Genomic DNA, 14,703 nt, shown 5'->3' on the forward strand with positions numbered 1-14,703 from the left:
CTAGGGTCCATCTTAATTTTACTACCTTTACTCAGATCTGCTGGACTTTGATTCATAAAGGAAATGTAAAGATTAGTGTGGAATCACAGGATTTTAGCCGATATTATTTTCTTTCTCTACCATCTTGAATAATGCACCACTTTTTTCCCCTGTCTAAGAGTGTTCTTAAATACTATTTCATTTATTGGATTGTCCTAGCAGAAAGATCAAAGGTACAAAAGATCAAGACCTTCCTGGCTGTCTGAAGCCATGAAGACAGGATTGAACACCCTTTCCAATGTCTCCTATTAAACTCTACCTAGTGATGAATGACCCTCTGGAGGTTGAGAAGGTCACTTGAGCTAACACAAAAATTTGAATTCTTCTCAGAGCTACATAAACCACTTGACTATGTAAAAAGTGGAGAGATGTCCAAGGAGAATCTTACGAGATTTCTAGTACTTCCTGTCTCCCAACAAGGCAGAAATACAAGATTAGCCTTTGTCATGACATTTAAATACATCTATCTTTTGGTGCCAACTAGAACCAGATGTGTATTGGGTCAGGGGAAAAGAGTTATAAAAGCCATGGAAAACTCATTTAGAATGGTTCCGTTTAACTTTGGGGCTAGATCAGACCACTTATTATTTTGTGCATCACTAAATACACCATTTTGGAACTGTCAGGACTTGGAAGTTTTCCTAAGGTGCAGTTTTATTATTTTAGAAATACACATTTCTAACCATGTTGAAATCCCCTCTAGCTGACTTTGCAGAATGTAGAACTCCAGTGAAGCAGGACAGGTTCAATATCTATTTCAAACATCTTATTAGACTCTGCACTCCCTATATATTGTTTTGTCCTTATAGGGAGAAATTAAAAACGATTGCTATACAGGACTAGACTTAGTACAGAAGAAAGTATAGCTGTCACTCCAGTCCCTCTCAGAAAATTAAGAATATATGCAAAAAATGAGCAAAACTGGTGTTCTAGGCTTCATTGAATCTCATTATGAGCATCTAGAAGATGCAAACCCCTGAAAGTATACTTTCCTCTTGCACCTAAACATGAAGTTTTCCTATGAGTTAACATCTTGAGTCCCCTGAAACAAAAGCAGATAGATTTATTGCAGATAATATTCTCCCCACAAAATGTGTTAAGGATCAATTCCACACGTCAGAAACAGTGTTACACTGTGTAAACCCAGTACATGCCACCCCATAGTCATTGTGAATACACTTCAGTTATTCTTTATTTATAGCACACTAAGCAAGAAGGTGAGCTGCCTGCTGAACTCAGTGAAAGAGTAAGGCCCACAGCATCTCACCTGACAGATTAATCCTGGGTGAATTTTTTTTGGCAGATACAGCAGGTCTGCATTACACCCACGCCCACTGGCAGAGCAAGGAATCAAGAGCAAGCATCAAAATCAGAGCTGAAGCAGGAATACTTGGCTCACTGTCTTCTGCTACGACCATAAAATGTGCTGGCGCTTCAGATCACAACCCTCCATCACGAGAACTGAGACAGGTAGATTGAATACTAGCTGACATTCAGGAGTAATGGCTGCAACAAGTTCATCTTTAGTGAGGCTAATGTGAGGCTTCTAAAGTCATGAACTCTTAGGTGGAAATCTTGAAGGAGGATGTATACACCTTCCATGTTTGTAAGACCCAAATACAGGATTAATTCCTCCTGTTCAGTAGCACAGTGTGCTGCATTTCCAACTCCCACTGAATCAAAGTTTGCCAAAAAATGCATCTCAGCCCTGCGAAGTGATAGGGTTATTTTAAAATGCTCTTATGAAATGATGGTGGTCTTTATTTGCGCTCTTGTTCAACTGGGTCTTGAAAATGGCCTTCTCATATAAATGTGATAACTGCAGGAGCCAGAAGCTTAAAAAGAGTACATGATACAGACAGTTGTGATAGAACTGTGAGAGCTGGCAGTAACAGGTTGTAGAATGTGGAATATATTAGGAGTTAAAAACAGGTTTAAGGAAAAAGGTTTTTTCAGCATTAGAAAGTTATGGAAATACAGTATCCACAGGGCAAACAAGAGGCTCAGCCATGTGTATAAAAATGAGTAAAGCAGAAGCAAGTGAAGACACCCCCTGAAAGCTGTTCCCCTTGCTGCCAGGCAGTTCCATAAGCTGTGCACCCATCTTTTGCCTATCAGCTCACAGGTGCCTTTTATAGGTGGTGAAAAATTCTCTTGGGCAATTTAATAGTATAACTGTTATTATTCGTAGTAATGATGACAGTCATACAAGCAGGATGTTTAAAAGGAATTTCTCATTTATGGCAGGATGATAAGAAATGAGTGACAATTAAACATAAAGCAAGTAATTGATGGATAAAGCCTTGGTGGTTAAAAATCAGATAAGTCTTTTTCTGAGATAATTTATTCATTATGTATTTGTGCTGGGTTGACTTCTAAATTCTTTTGTTTTGACTAAGGAAAGTCACTAGCATCTTTTGCAGAAAATAAAGAGCTAAACTATAGCTATTTTATCTGTGAGCCTTGCAAGGGATACAGAGCAGCAAGTGGACAGGCAGCAATATCAAAAAGCACCCCAGGTGTCTGGGCAGCAGACTGAAATCTCCCACTCTGCCTGGGCTCCTGAGCCGTGGCACTGCTTTGCAGGATCCCCAGCAGTGCCAGAACTCCAGGTTCTAGGTGGAGTGTGAGCATTGCAAAGGGAACCCAAGGAGTCTTTCTGCCTCCTGTCCCCTTTAGCAGTATTGGACAAGATCAAAAGCCACATCTGTAGAATAGGTGGCAGAATTGTCTCTGTATGCCTCCCTGGATATCAGGACATAGCATGGTGATGCAGCATGCATGCTGCACATGGTAGAGCCTCCAGGTACTGCATCAGAGATGCTTTTCTACTTTCAACCCTGCCAAGATGTCCCTGGAACACAGATACACAAGAAAACCCCTTATTTGTATCTTGAGTTCAGTTTGTAAACTTTCGTCTTACTCATTTTTGTCAACGCAAGCTAAATCTTTAAAAGATTCTTGCAGATGGTTCTAGATTTCATAGTTATCTTGGGCTTGAAGAAGTGAAAGGCTCAGTAACCATCAGTGAAATACTGCCTGGAAAAAAACAGTAAGAAGTTCTGTTTTGCATACCATTAGTCAGGTGTGTTAGGTGCTGCTTTGATAAATAATTGCATTGCAGAAAGCCAGAGCTTTGTTACAGGTGCTGTGGGTGATATGGGGCATAAGCTTCTGGAATGTTCCTGGGCCATTTATAGGAGATTGATCTTCTCAGGTTTCCTCATGTCTGAAGTAAGCATGAGTAAAGGAAACAGTTTCTAGTCCTGTTTCCAAATGAATTGTTGGGCTGAATTTTTTTTCCTCAAGAGGCTAACTCATATGAGAGCTGGAAAAGGTTCCAGGCCTTAGTATGTTTACTGGGTTTACGGGTTCTTTCCTCTATATTTTTGTTGCTCTCCTTAAATCTACCATTAAATTTAATCTCTTTTTTTTCTTATGGGTAACCAAAGAAAAGAAAGTTGGAGGCACAAACTTTGGTCTTATGACCATGCATCATTGCTCTCTAATGCTTTAGTTTGTGTCCCAAGGAATGTTCTTCCTAAAAGTCTAATTTTCTGGGTTCCTTTCATCATAGACCTTTTCTTTATTTCCCCAAAGCAGAACAAAACCTGTTTGAATATAAGGTAGTAATCCTCATCTTCCAGTGCCTCAGACAAGGGCCTACTTTGTCTCAGAAGATTAGACCTGCAAACCAGTCACTGTGAGAAACTAGGGAGACTTTGGTCCCTCCTGTGTGCCTAGCTGGCTTCCTACACTCCTGAGCTCTGTAGATCATTGATATGAGCAGCGTACATAAAAGGTTATGGGCTTTTTTGCCTGACTCCCTAAGAATCTCTCACTCCAGCTGAGTTATTTGCTGGCTAAAACCAGTTCTGCTAAGAATAGTATATCTTCAATTCATCACCTGAACTATGTAAATGAGGCTGAATCCAAGTATTCTTACAAGGAAAGCTACTCTAGATAAAGCTGTATTTGACCAGAGCCTGTCCACTCAGTCAGCAGGGCTGGCTCATGCTGGTAGGGTGACATGAGAGGCACAGGTTTTCACCCACAAAAACTGAGTGCCTGAAGAAAGCTCCTGACTTGTAAAGCTGGTTTGTTTGTTTCGGGGTTTTTTTTATTTTGTAGGAAAGATATCCTAATGTGGTTCCAGAATTAATATTGTGTATGTTATTTTTATGAATTAAGTATTCAATTATTTGAGCACATCTTTACAGAAAGTATAAGAGAATGTAGAAGCATACATGCCTTCCACCTTCCAAGATTCTAAGAGATCAGCTGACAGTGAATGTATCTTAGGCATTCTCTTTTTGTTAGCAGTTTACTTCTTATCCAAAGGTTGAGCAGTTACAAATGTAAAATGATAATCAGGTATTTTTTTTTACCTTTTTTTATCTTGAAACTAATGCAAAATACCTGAATGCAGTTGCTTTAGGTGAGATGTTACACCTGCTCCTTTCTCCCCTCTCCTGTTCTCTATACTGTCTCTGTTATAAGGTTTCTTGCACTTGGTGCTGTTGAAATTAGAGATCAGTAAGATCTAGAAGTCTGCAGATGTGCAGATCTGCTTATCCATCTTCAAGAAAGATGATCTCAAAACTGCAGAGAGAGCTGCAAACAGCATTGTGAGACAGCTGTCCTGGTTCAGTTTGGCAAAACAGAGCCCCAGAGAGCCTGAGTGCATATTGAGTGAATATTGCAAGTTGGTAAACAGCCAGGAGAGAGCATGGCTAAGGGACAATGCTGGCACAAGTAGAAAGGAATAAACAGTGGCTTGAAATACAGTTAGAGTGGAAATTAAAGGATGCTTTCTGGCAATTAGAATGGGTCTTTTCTTGAACAGAATTTCATTAGCAATAGCAGGAACAAAAAATGGAGCTGGTAAAATCTGAAGTTTATGAAAAGGACTTGTCTGAGTTGACCAACTGCATCAGCACAATCAATGAGTCCAAAAAAGTGACAAAAGACACCTTGTCTTGTCCTGTGTCCCATATTCCTGACTGACAGCTTCCTGGATTTTGATTAATCAAAACACAGCTCTCTGCATAGTCTGCAAAGGAAACTCACGATCTGCAAAGCTCTTACAGAGTTTCATTGTGCAGGGAGTCATCCTGCAGAAGACAACAAACATACATTATTTCCAACTTTCATTTTGCATAGTGTTTCTCCAGTGTGTTGTGTTCACCCTCTGGCAGGAGAGTGCTTTGCAGTTGATGGAGATCATACACTTGTGCTACAGCATTGCTGGTTTTCTGTCAGGTAGCTCCATGACACTGCTGGAGCTTTACAAACAAAACTATCAGTGCTGTAGGACAAAATCTTTGAGTAGAAAAGCTCTGGCCTTCTGTTCCTTAGAAGTTCACAGAAGTAAAGAAATTCTTGTATTTTACAACTTACCTTCTTAAAGTATGCCCAGGATTTTCTTAGGTCCATTTGGTTCAGAATTTGTGAAAGGTCCCACTTTTAGTTTGAAAATAAGTAATCTGATTTTCTAGTGCATGTGGCACACTGGCATCTCTCTGAAAGTCTTTCAGATTTGATGATTCCTCCCCCCAAGAGCTGTTGTATACGGAGAACTTTGTAAATCTGACCATCATTTAGGTGTTTTCATGAGAACAGAGTTTTGCTAAGAGTCTGGCCCCAATCACAATTTATGGAAACAAGAAAATCTGGTTTGAAAGTGAGATTTCTTGAAAATCTAGCCTTTGGAAATTTTATTCTAAACATAAACGTATTATTGATCCAAATGCTTAATAAGATACTAACGTTTACTTTCCTGTTAAAGAAGTCATTTTTAGGCAAGTTGATTTTACAGCAGATGTTTCCATCTAGGCAGCAGTGGGATAAAAGATAGTCCTGTCTGATGTGTTTTGGAGACCTTTTGTTGAAAGGTCAGTTCTTGATGAACAGATGTTTAAATTAAGAAAAACAATAGCAATAAAAGTGTGTTGCAGCTGGTCCTGAGGTACCTGGGGGATTGGTTTGAACAAATAGATGGGTCTGAACTGATTCATAAGCCTCATTTTTTTGGCAATAGAAAGAGCAGACATGAAGACCAAGGGTCCATATTCAAGCAGAATCATGTTAGAGAGGTACAATTACAACATAATTGTCTCTCTGGCCATTTACAGACACCAGACCATCTCTGTCACTGTTCAAGATCAAGCCTCTGTTTCAGTTATTAGTTACTTGTATTGCTCCAGTATTACTGTATAACAGACATTTATTATAGCATAGATGCAGAAAACCACAAAAAAATTCCAATGGTCTTGCAGTAAAAGAAAAGGCATTCTGATTAGGTGCTGGAAAACAAGGGGACACCAGACCAGGATAAAAAGCACAATACTGGAAGCCTAAATATTGTCAGCTTTGGCATCACAGTAGAGGGGAGCTTGAGGAAGGACAGTCAGTGAATATTCACAAAGATTGATGGTCAACAGAGGAAAAACAATGAAAAGCATCTGCTTCAAACTTGGATTGTCACTGTCAAAAGCTGATATAATGGACTGGTCAGGTAGGAACTGGAAATCTCTGTCTCAAGTAAATGAGAAACCATACTATGGGCAAAATCAGACTGGCAGTGAGATAAAGAAATGAAGATAACAAAGGTAAAAGCAGCAAAGCTAATAAGATGCCAGAAGGAACAATATGGTTAAAGACAATATTCTTCACCACAGATTTCCTCCTGGCTGTCAGTAAAAAGAAGGTTCCCTGGTAATCAAGGGGCAGTCAAAACTGGATGAGAGGTGTAATTATCTGAGCAAGTAGAATACAGCTGTACAGGAATCTGCCAGTCTTTGGAATGAGGTACATAACAGTATGAAAAGAACTGTATTAGACAAAGATAGTATTCCAGTAATTTCTATTAAGCAAGGCATTTCTATTAAAATAAATGCTATATAAATTGCTACTTTTAATCAGAGTTGGAGTCTGCAAGCAAGAACTTTGATGTGAATGAACTGCTCCAATTTCGATTTTCATTTATACTTTTTAGTTATTTGTCTATAGAAAAATTGAAAATTATCAGTTGTCACTAGGATGTGTTTATTTGCAACTAAATAAAGCTTTAGCCTTATCTACCTTTTTCCTGATTCAGAAGATAAATTCTGATATATATTATTTAATAAGTTATATATTTTAGTGTAGATTGACTGTATTACTTTAGAATACGGTGAATGGTGTATCCTTATTTCTAGGTTATCATTCTGTTTTTAACATTTTCTCTACTAATGACCTGAAACAAAACACAGTAATGGTATATAAGTAAACAAGTTTTAAATTCTTTCTTACTAGTAAATAAAATTTTAGCATTATGGATCTTTAGTTAATACATATAGCAAAGAATTGTTTACACTTATAATTATTTCTGATCATCATGTCCGTCAGGATCTTCAAAATACAAAATCATATCTTCTCTTGCCATGTTTGTTATTAATGGACTTCAAATTTTGAAATGTCCTGGTTTTTCAGAATTATATCAGCATTTCAACTTTGAATGAAGGTAGGTAGAATTTCACAAGGAGTCCCTTTCGCTGTAAAAGAGGAGGTCAAAATGTAACAAATAAACATGTTTCTTTCTCCATTTTCTATGGAAAACATGGTACAAGAATCTGTGCTCAGAAGAATCTGTTTGAAAGTTGGAAAAGGTTTCTATGAGATGGTTCTTTCAAAGCCTTAGCAAAAGCATATTAGTCCTTAATAGGCTGGAAATAAAGGAGGAAGATGCTGGACAGTTAATGTTGATTCCTTAAGTTTGTGAAAACACACGTGTGCATGTTGCTTTTAATAACTGCAGGTGATGCTTTAAGTTCATGGTAACAAGCCTTAAGCTAGAAGTTGGAAAGGCTTTGTTTCTGAGAGGAAGAATGTCTTTGTTGCCTAACACATTATTTGTTTTTCATCTACTAATCTTAAAATTAAAATGTGTTGCTTATCTCTTGGGAATCTTTTGCATAGGAAAGAAGAGAGATGAGAATGTCCATTTAATGTGTGTTAAGAGTGAGGCTCTAATAGAAACGCACTGCAAGAAATAAAATGGTTTTCTCTTGAGTGATAGAAGAGAATGTTACAAGTCTTTGGAGTATTTGCTTGTCTTCTTTCTTCCCCAGTCGCAGTTTTCAGTAACATGCAAACAAAGCCTATATGATTCTGCTCTTGCTTCTATAGTATCCTTTTTCAGAAAGGTTTTGGAAGGCTATCTTGAGACAAAATGGGCATAGAATTTGTTTATTTGAATAGATTAAGATTCCCATCTGGGAATTCTTCCCACCTGAGAACACCAAGTTTTGCATCTCTAATGATTATGTTGCAAAATTGTATGTTGACTGTAAATGGCTCACCTACATTAACATTACAGCTGGCATTAGGCATGCACTTTTGAAATCAATTTCTTCATCATCCCCTCTTACCCTTCTTTGGTTTGCAGGCTACAAAAAACCCCTCAGGTTTCTTTTGGATGAAACTAAGCCAAAAGATGCACTCAGGACTCCCTCCACCACTAGTCATGCAATCTACAGAACTAGCCTGAAGAAAGTCCAAAGTCAAGTCTCCTGAAATGCAGACTGTGGATATTGGGTCCTCAGTGCTACGTCTTTCACTCTGCAGAGCCATTCCTATTGCACAGCACAATGTAGATAAATACAAATCCCTGCTGATGAATGAACTCTGGGCTCTTGAAAGTGCAGTTGTGTAACAGTACCCAAAGAACCTGCAGGAGGGCAGAGCAGTTCCATGCCAAATAACCTATCTTATTTAGCTTCATTTGTTTCTGAAGAGTAGAAATACCCTGAGGAAGTTACCCAAAATAAAGCTGCTAAGAGTAAGCAATGTGCAGCTCAGAAGAATGTATTGCTTCAGGGGAAAACTGGGAAAATTTCCTCTGTGTAGCTATGTTTGAGCCTGTGGCTGGGAGGATGGCCCTGTTCACATTCAGGTTCACATGAATCTTAGTTTTACTGCCTGTTGATCTTAGGGTGGGTAGGGTTGGAAAGCTGAGATGTGTTAGAGAAGTTAAATAGCATTCCCTCATTTAGTTTGAAGCCAGCACTCTAGTTTGGGATACTGAATGTAAAGGCTGATCCTTGGGGGTCTAAAATAGATGTGTCTGAGAGAAGTTCCAGGTAAATATTTTCCATGAGAAGATCCTGAATTGAGGTGAATAGTAGTTTTCTTTTGAGGTAATACTTCATTAAGGGGCAGAAGATAAAGTCTCTCCTGATTCCCAAGAGCTCAAGCAGCAGAAGTAGTCACTGTTGTGAGGCTTGCTGTTGAATTTACATGTTGTATGTCTGTGTCAGTTGGCTTCTGTTCACTTTCTTATCCGTAGAGAGCACTGGTCACTGCCCAGAAATACCGGCATCCCATGCTCCACCACTTCCTAAGCCTAAGCCTAAACCTAAAAAAGCTCCGCTACCACCAAAAAATGCCATTGCTGCTTCCACCACCACCAGCCATAAGGGTAACGAAGCACCTCATGCTAAAAAAAAGGGAAAGGCTCCTGCTAAGCAGCCTCCTCTCCCGCCGCCCAAGCCAACAGGTGCCAGTGCAAACCGGGAAGCTGGTGAGTACTGCCCATGCAGTGCAGCTGCAGTGGGTGCATGTGCATGGGGCTGCTTGGCTTGGTCCTACGGTAACTTGTGCCTTGGTACGTAGCAGTGTCAGTGAGGAGCATGCCGTGGGTGTTTGTAGAGAGCTTCCTGCTGGGCTCTGGTTCTGCTGGCCACGAACACCCCAGATAACACACAGACCCCCTTGCTGTTTGATGAACAACACAACGTGTATACAACACTGAGCACATCAGAGACAGCATTGAATTTCCAGCTCAAGTGTGAAAGCTGGAAAAAAAATGACCCAGAGAATCAGAAATCAAGAATCAGCAGGGAAGAAGGTGACTTCTGAAACTAAGCACAAGTTACTCCTAAGTAAAAGTAATTTGGTATTGCTGTAACTTTCTACTGGAAGTATCAACTTAATCAACTTTATCAATTAATTTGACAGTATTACAAGATCACAAAGAAGTTAAGAATAAAATCATGAAGACATCCTAAATGACTGTTGAATTGCAGTTGGTTTAGCTGAAAAAAAATTAAAAAATTTTTTGCAACCATTAGCAATGACCAGCCTGCCCTCAGGTGCTGTGATTCTAAGCACATACTGAAAATGGAAAATATCCATCATCAGGCACGTAGCACATGTGCTTATCATCACACTATTAAACCAAAATTCAGCAGCAATGTAAGATAAAAGAGTGTAGGTGGATGCTCTTAAAGTACTGATCGTAAGTTTGAATGGTTGCAGTATAGACAATGACCAAAATTAAAACATCCACACATAATTTGAATACAAGCAGTGTTGTGATAAATGGGCTCTATATATGTGTTGGCAAACTTACACAAGCCTTGTGTTTTCAATCTCTCTCTGTTTCTGAAAGCCCTCCAGTCCCTCCAGTTTTCTCTGCAAGTATTTCTCTTCACAGCTTGTACATTTTGGCACATTTTGTATTTGAAGCATACAGAAGAGGACTGTTTAAAAACATTGCAAGACTTCTAGAGTTACCATAATAACTTTGCCATAAAATATCCATTAATTTTGTATTAACTGTCCTACTACATCAGATGACTACAAGAATAAACATTTTGAAAATTCAGAATCTGCTACTTGCATTTCACATGCAGCTGAAAAACTCAGCTCTACCTAGGTGAAGCAGCCTTGTAACAGCAGACCTTTCAGAAATAAAACAGTCCATCACATAAAGAAATGTTTATACCAGTGGTTGGTAACAAGCTGTCAGGTATGTGACTTTTTTAGATTAAAATACATTCAGGTTCCAGATTTGTCTTCTATTAGCTTTGCTGAAATATCAGGCAGTGCTTGGAGACCATACAGATGTAAAAAATATATCCACGTGTATCCCTTATACTACTGGTAATTTCTTCCAACGTTAAAAATACATTGTGTACTTTCAAAGTGGGGCAGTACTTAATAACTAGAGCTGGTTTGGAACAGTATTAGTACAAGAGGTTTGTCAGATCCCCATGAAAGTGAACACATGATGCAGCCAATGATCAAATCCCATGAAGTTGTGAGTAACAACTGAGCCATGGCTCTCCTGAGGGCAGCACAGCAGGTTTCCATACTGAAATAATGGAACTGGGAGAATGGGACTTAAATGTAGGCATGGATGTACGCCAAAACGCAAACAACAGCCATTATATTTTTCATTTAATCAGAATTCAAATCTCCTACTGGAAAAGAGGCATGGCAGAAAATTGTCAGCCAGCCCAGTCAAAAACAACAGCAGCAATAGCACTTTTGACCCATTTGGACACGTAGGGGGTTTTCTGTGGGAGAAGTCTTTTGAGTTTCTGTATCTAATTGCAGGTTCTGAGAATAATGTAAGAATTTTTACAATAGAAACATGTTTTGACATTTTCCCAGCCACAGTTTTGTGGCCGTATATTTGTATTATGTCATATACTGTAGTTCTTAAGTGTAAGCATGTAACTGGTTCTGTTGACCTCCAGCTTGCACTGAAGTGGATCAGAACCAGAGCCTTTTCTTTCTACCATCTACCTACTCAGTAAGATTTCTGTTAAATAATATGCAAGTTGGAACCACCATCTATTTCTACTGTAATTATGAACTTCTGCCTATGCCATTTTTCTGCTTCATTTTGTTTTGCATGTAAATTGAGTGATTTGTACCTGATGTGGGAAGATGAGTGCAGTATCAGTAGATTCAGGACAGGGCCCTTTGCAGACACCTGGGAGCACAGAGAGGAACAGGGATTTGCCTGAAGTTTCCATGAATCTTTTCAGATGTACTGAAAGCTTCACAGCACTCTGTGTTTATATATGTTTATAAACCATAACAGCTACAGAAGAGAACAGTAAAATGTGTCTTTTGAATTAGTTTCCATCTCCTTTGAGAACAGTCTCACTATGGAAACTGTTTTTATATTATGAACTTACTATGGCCAGTATCTTCACTTTGATTCTCTCCCAGTCTGCTGGGGGGTTGTTTTACTCAGTGAGCTTAGCCAGAAGGCTGCTATGTAATTTTATAATGCTTTCATTTGTTCTCTGGAAGTTAATGAATTTTTCCTCCATCAGTAGTGTTTGAGTCGGATGCATTTTGATGAAAAGGACTAAACGATAAGATGGTTGTCATTTTTATTGCTTTTTAAATGAAAGAAGTTTGAAACTCCCATCTCAGGTGATGGGTGCATTAACACAGCAGTCAGAAATGTTGCTGGAATGCACATGGAAATGCAGGCTAGCTGAAATCTCTCATGAGATTCATTATAAATATATGCTTCAATATGGTGAGTATCACAGGATTAAACAGCCAGCTTGTAGAGCTGCTGTCAAAACCTTGCTTCACTACATTTTCAAGACTGCCCAAGTTGGTCACTGGTAAAATGAAGACCTCCAGTACATACAGGAGGCCTTCAGTGCCTCCTCCCTTTTGAAGGTCATTTGTGCAGAGTGACAGCAGTGGTTTCTGCCTCTCTTTTATGGACAGACCCAGCTGGACTTGAAAGTACTTGTTTTGTTGCCCCTCTGCTGTTTGTCATTAAGTAGGAGGACACCAGTTGCAATTACATTGTGAAAGGTAATTAACTGATACTCAGATGTTCATTGAAAAATATAAGGAAAATCACAGGGTTTTCACAGTGATCAGACCAAAAATTTATGTAGTAGGAAAGGTCAGGCAGCTTTCTCTGCCAGGGAGATTAATTTATTTTATTTTATTTTATTTTATTTTATTTTATTTTATTTTATTTTATTTTATTTTATTTTATTTTGCTAGGACACTACACATATTTTTAGAATAAGTAGTGGATTTCTTAGATGATGTCCAGGCCAGGTGTAATGGGTCAATGCCGAATGCTCAAAACAAGTTCTTACCCATTGGTAATGTTTGTCCTGTCTACTGTTCTTGGGCAAGTATTCATCATTTCAGTGTCTCCCACACAAAGGTGAAATTGGAACTGCAACAATCATCTCAAGCATTTACATGAAGTATTGAAGTATCAAGTATATTTTTTTTTTATTTTTTAAAGACCAGCACAAGTCAATCCATGCAGGAAATACAGTGCAAAAATCATATAATTGCAAGACTGTAAAATGCCGTTTCTTTTCTTGTTTTAGCTGGTTCCTCTCATGCAAAAAAACTACCAGTCTCCAAGTCTTCTTCATCACCATCTTCTTCATCCACATCATCTCATCCCAAAGCCTCTAAGGAGACCTCCAGCAAATCTGGCACATCAGGGACTCCCAGGGGCAAGAAAAAACCTGGGAAACAGTCAGCCCCACGAACAGCACCAGATGGGGCTGATTCTTCCCCCTCAGCCGACAGTTTGGAAGCGAAGGCAGAAAAAACCAAGCCTGAGCAAACTTCCATAGTAATTTTTGAAATGGAGAATGCAGACCAGTCAAGCAAGCTTGTTGTGCCCCCTCCTCCCACTGCTGCCCCTCCTCCACCTCCACTTCCACCTCCTTTTCCTGCTGCAGCTAGTCAGCCTGCTGGTTCCTCAGACGCCCAAGATGTGTCAGACAGCTGTGTGGCAGGGCCACGCAGCCCTGGGACAGACACAAAGCCTCTTCTCCAGACTGACAAGAGTCTGAGCAGTGCAGCCCTAGGCAGCGCTCCGGATGCCGGAGGAGAAGACACGGAAAGGTGAGACAGTGTGGCTGTCCTGGGGGAGCGGTAAGACCACAGCCAAGGAAGCCACGTTTCTTTGCACTGTAGGCACATGGGCATCTCTTCTGTTTCTTCTGCTGACTGGGAACAGTTTGTGTTGCAGCCCAGCACAGCTGGTTCCTTTCCATTGCCTTTGAGCCTTTCACCTGCAATGCCTCATGTTTCCTCAGGTCGTTGCTCATGACCTGTCGCTTACTTCATTCTGTGGCTGCCACTGGGGTCAGCAGTTCAGCTCAAAGCTGATGACACTTCTATTTATCTCTCATAAAGGCAAACAAGAAATTACACTGAATTATAAGGGTTGTTTTGGGTTTTTTTCTGTAGATGTCTTTTTTTTTCCCCTGTAGTTGTCAATAAATATCTCACTGCTAAAGTTCTCAATTCAGTAGCTGAATTTACTTGAACACTTGAAAATGAGGGTTTCTGACTTCAATTAGTAGGTGTTTGGTTTTTTACTGCCTAGTAACTTGTCTAAATCTCAGGTACTGTAAAAACTGGCCAAGAGAAAAGTCATAATTACATTTTTTAAGCAAAATAGTTGGTAGAGAAATGAAATTGGCTTATTAATTTGTCTTTTCCCTGCCACAAAAATCAGCATCTTTCACATAAATCCAGGAGGGTTTAGTCTAGATGCCAGTAGCCTAGAGACCTTTTAAATTCTTGCTGGTACATCTGTTGCCAGCTCTACATTCCAGTGCTGCATTTCCCCCTGCTCTACCCTTCCTTTATATAAAGGTTTTCCTAAGGCAAAGGGCAGTCTGCTGTTGATCCCCATGTTCGTCAGTGATGAGCATGAACATTTTGAATTCAACTGCAGAGAAACTTTATTTACAGTAAGTAGGGTTAGGCTTCCAGAACAGAAAAATTTGCACTCCCATCTGCTCTCCAACTTGCTCCTTTCACCCCCAGCTTTATGAACTGTTTTCTTTCTTGGTCTCACCCCACAAAAAATAAAAA

The 14,703-nt window shown here is 39.4% G+C and overlaps 1 protein-coding gene across 3 annotated transcripts in view; it reads left to right on the plus strand.

Moving 5' to 3' along the window:
• The window catches only part of PHACTR2 (phosphatase and actin regulator 2), a 103,458-nt gene that overhangs the window by 65,677 nt on the left and 23,078 nt on the right, over window positions 1-14,703 (plus strand). For 2 of the 3 annotated variants that reach the window (XM_083856083.1, XM_083856082.1), the window contains exons 5-6: window positions 9,368-9,601; window positions 13,194-13,722. In XM_083856083.1, coding sequence (XP_083712209.1) covers window positions 9,368-9,601; window positions 13,194-13,722 — 763 coding nt within the window. The remainder of the gene's footprint in view (window positions 1-9,367; window positions 9,602-13,193; window positions 13,723-14,703) is intronic. The other variant, XM_083856084.1, reaches the window with a different exon arrangement.

Source organism: Zosterops lateralis (genome assembly GCF_965231275.1).
Source record: "Zosterops lateralis genome assembly, chromosome: 3".
Taxonomy (NCBI): domain Eukaryota; kingdom Metazoa; phylum Chordata; class Aves; order Passeriformes; family Zosteropidae; genus Zosterops; species Zosterops lateralis.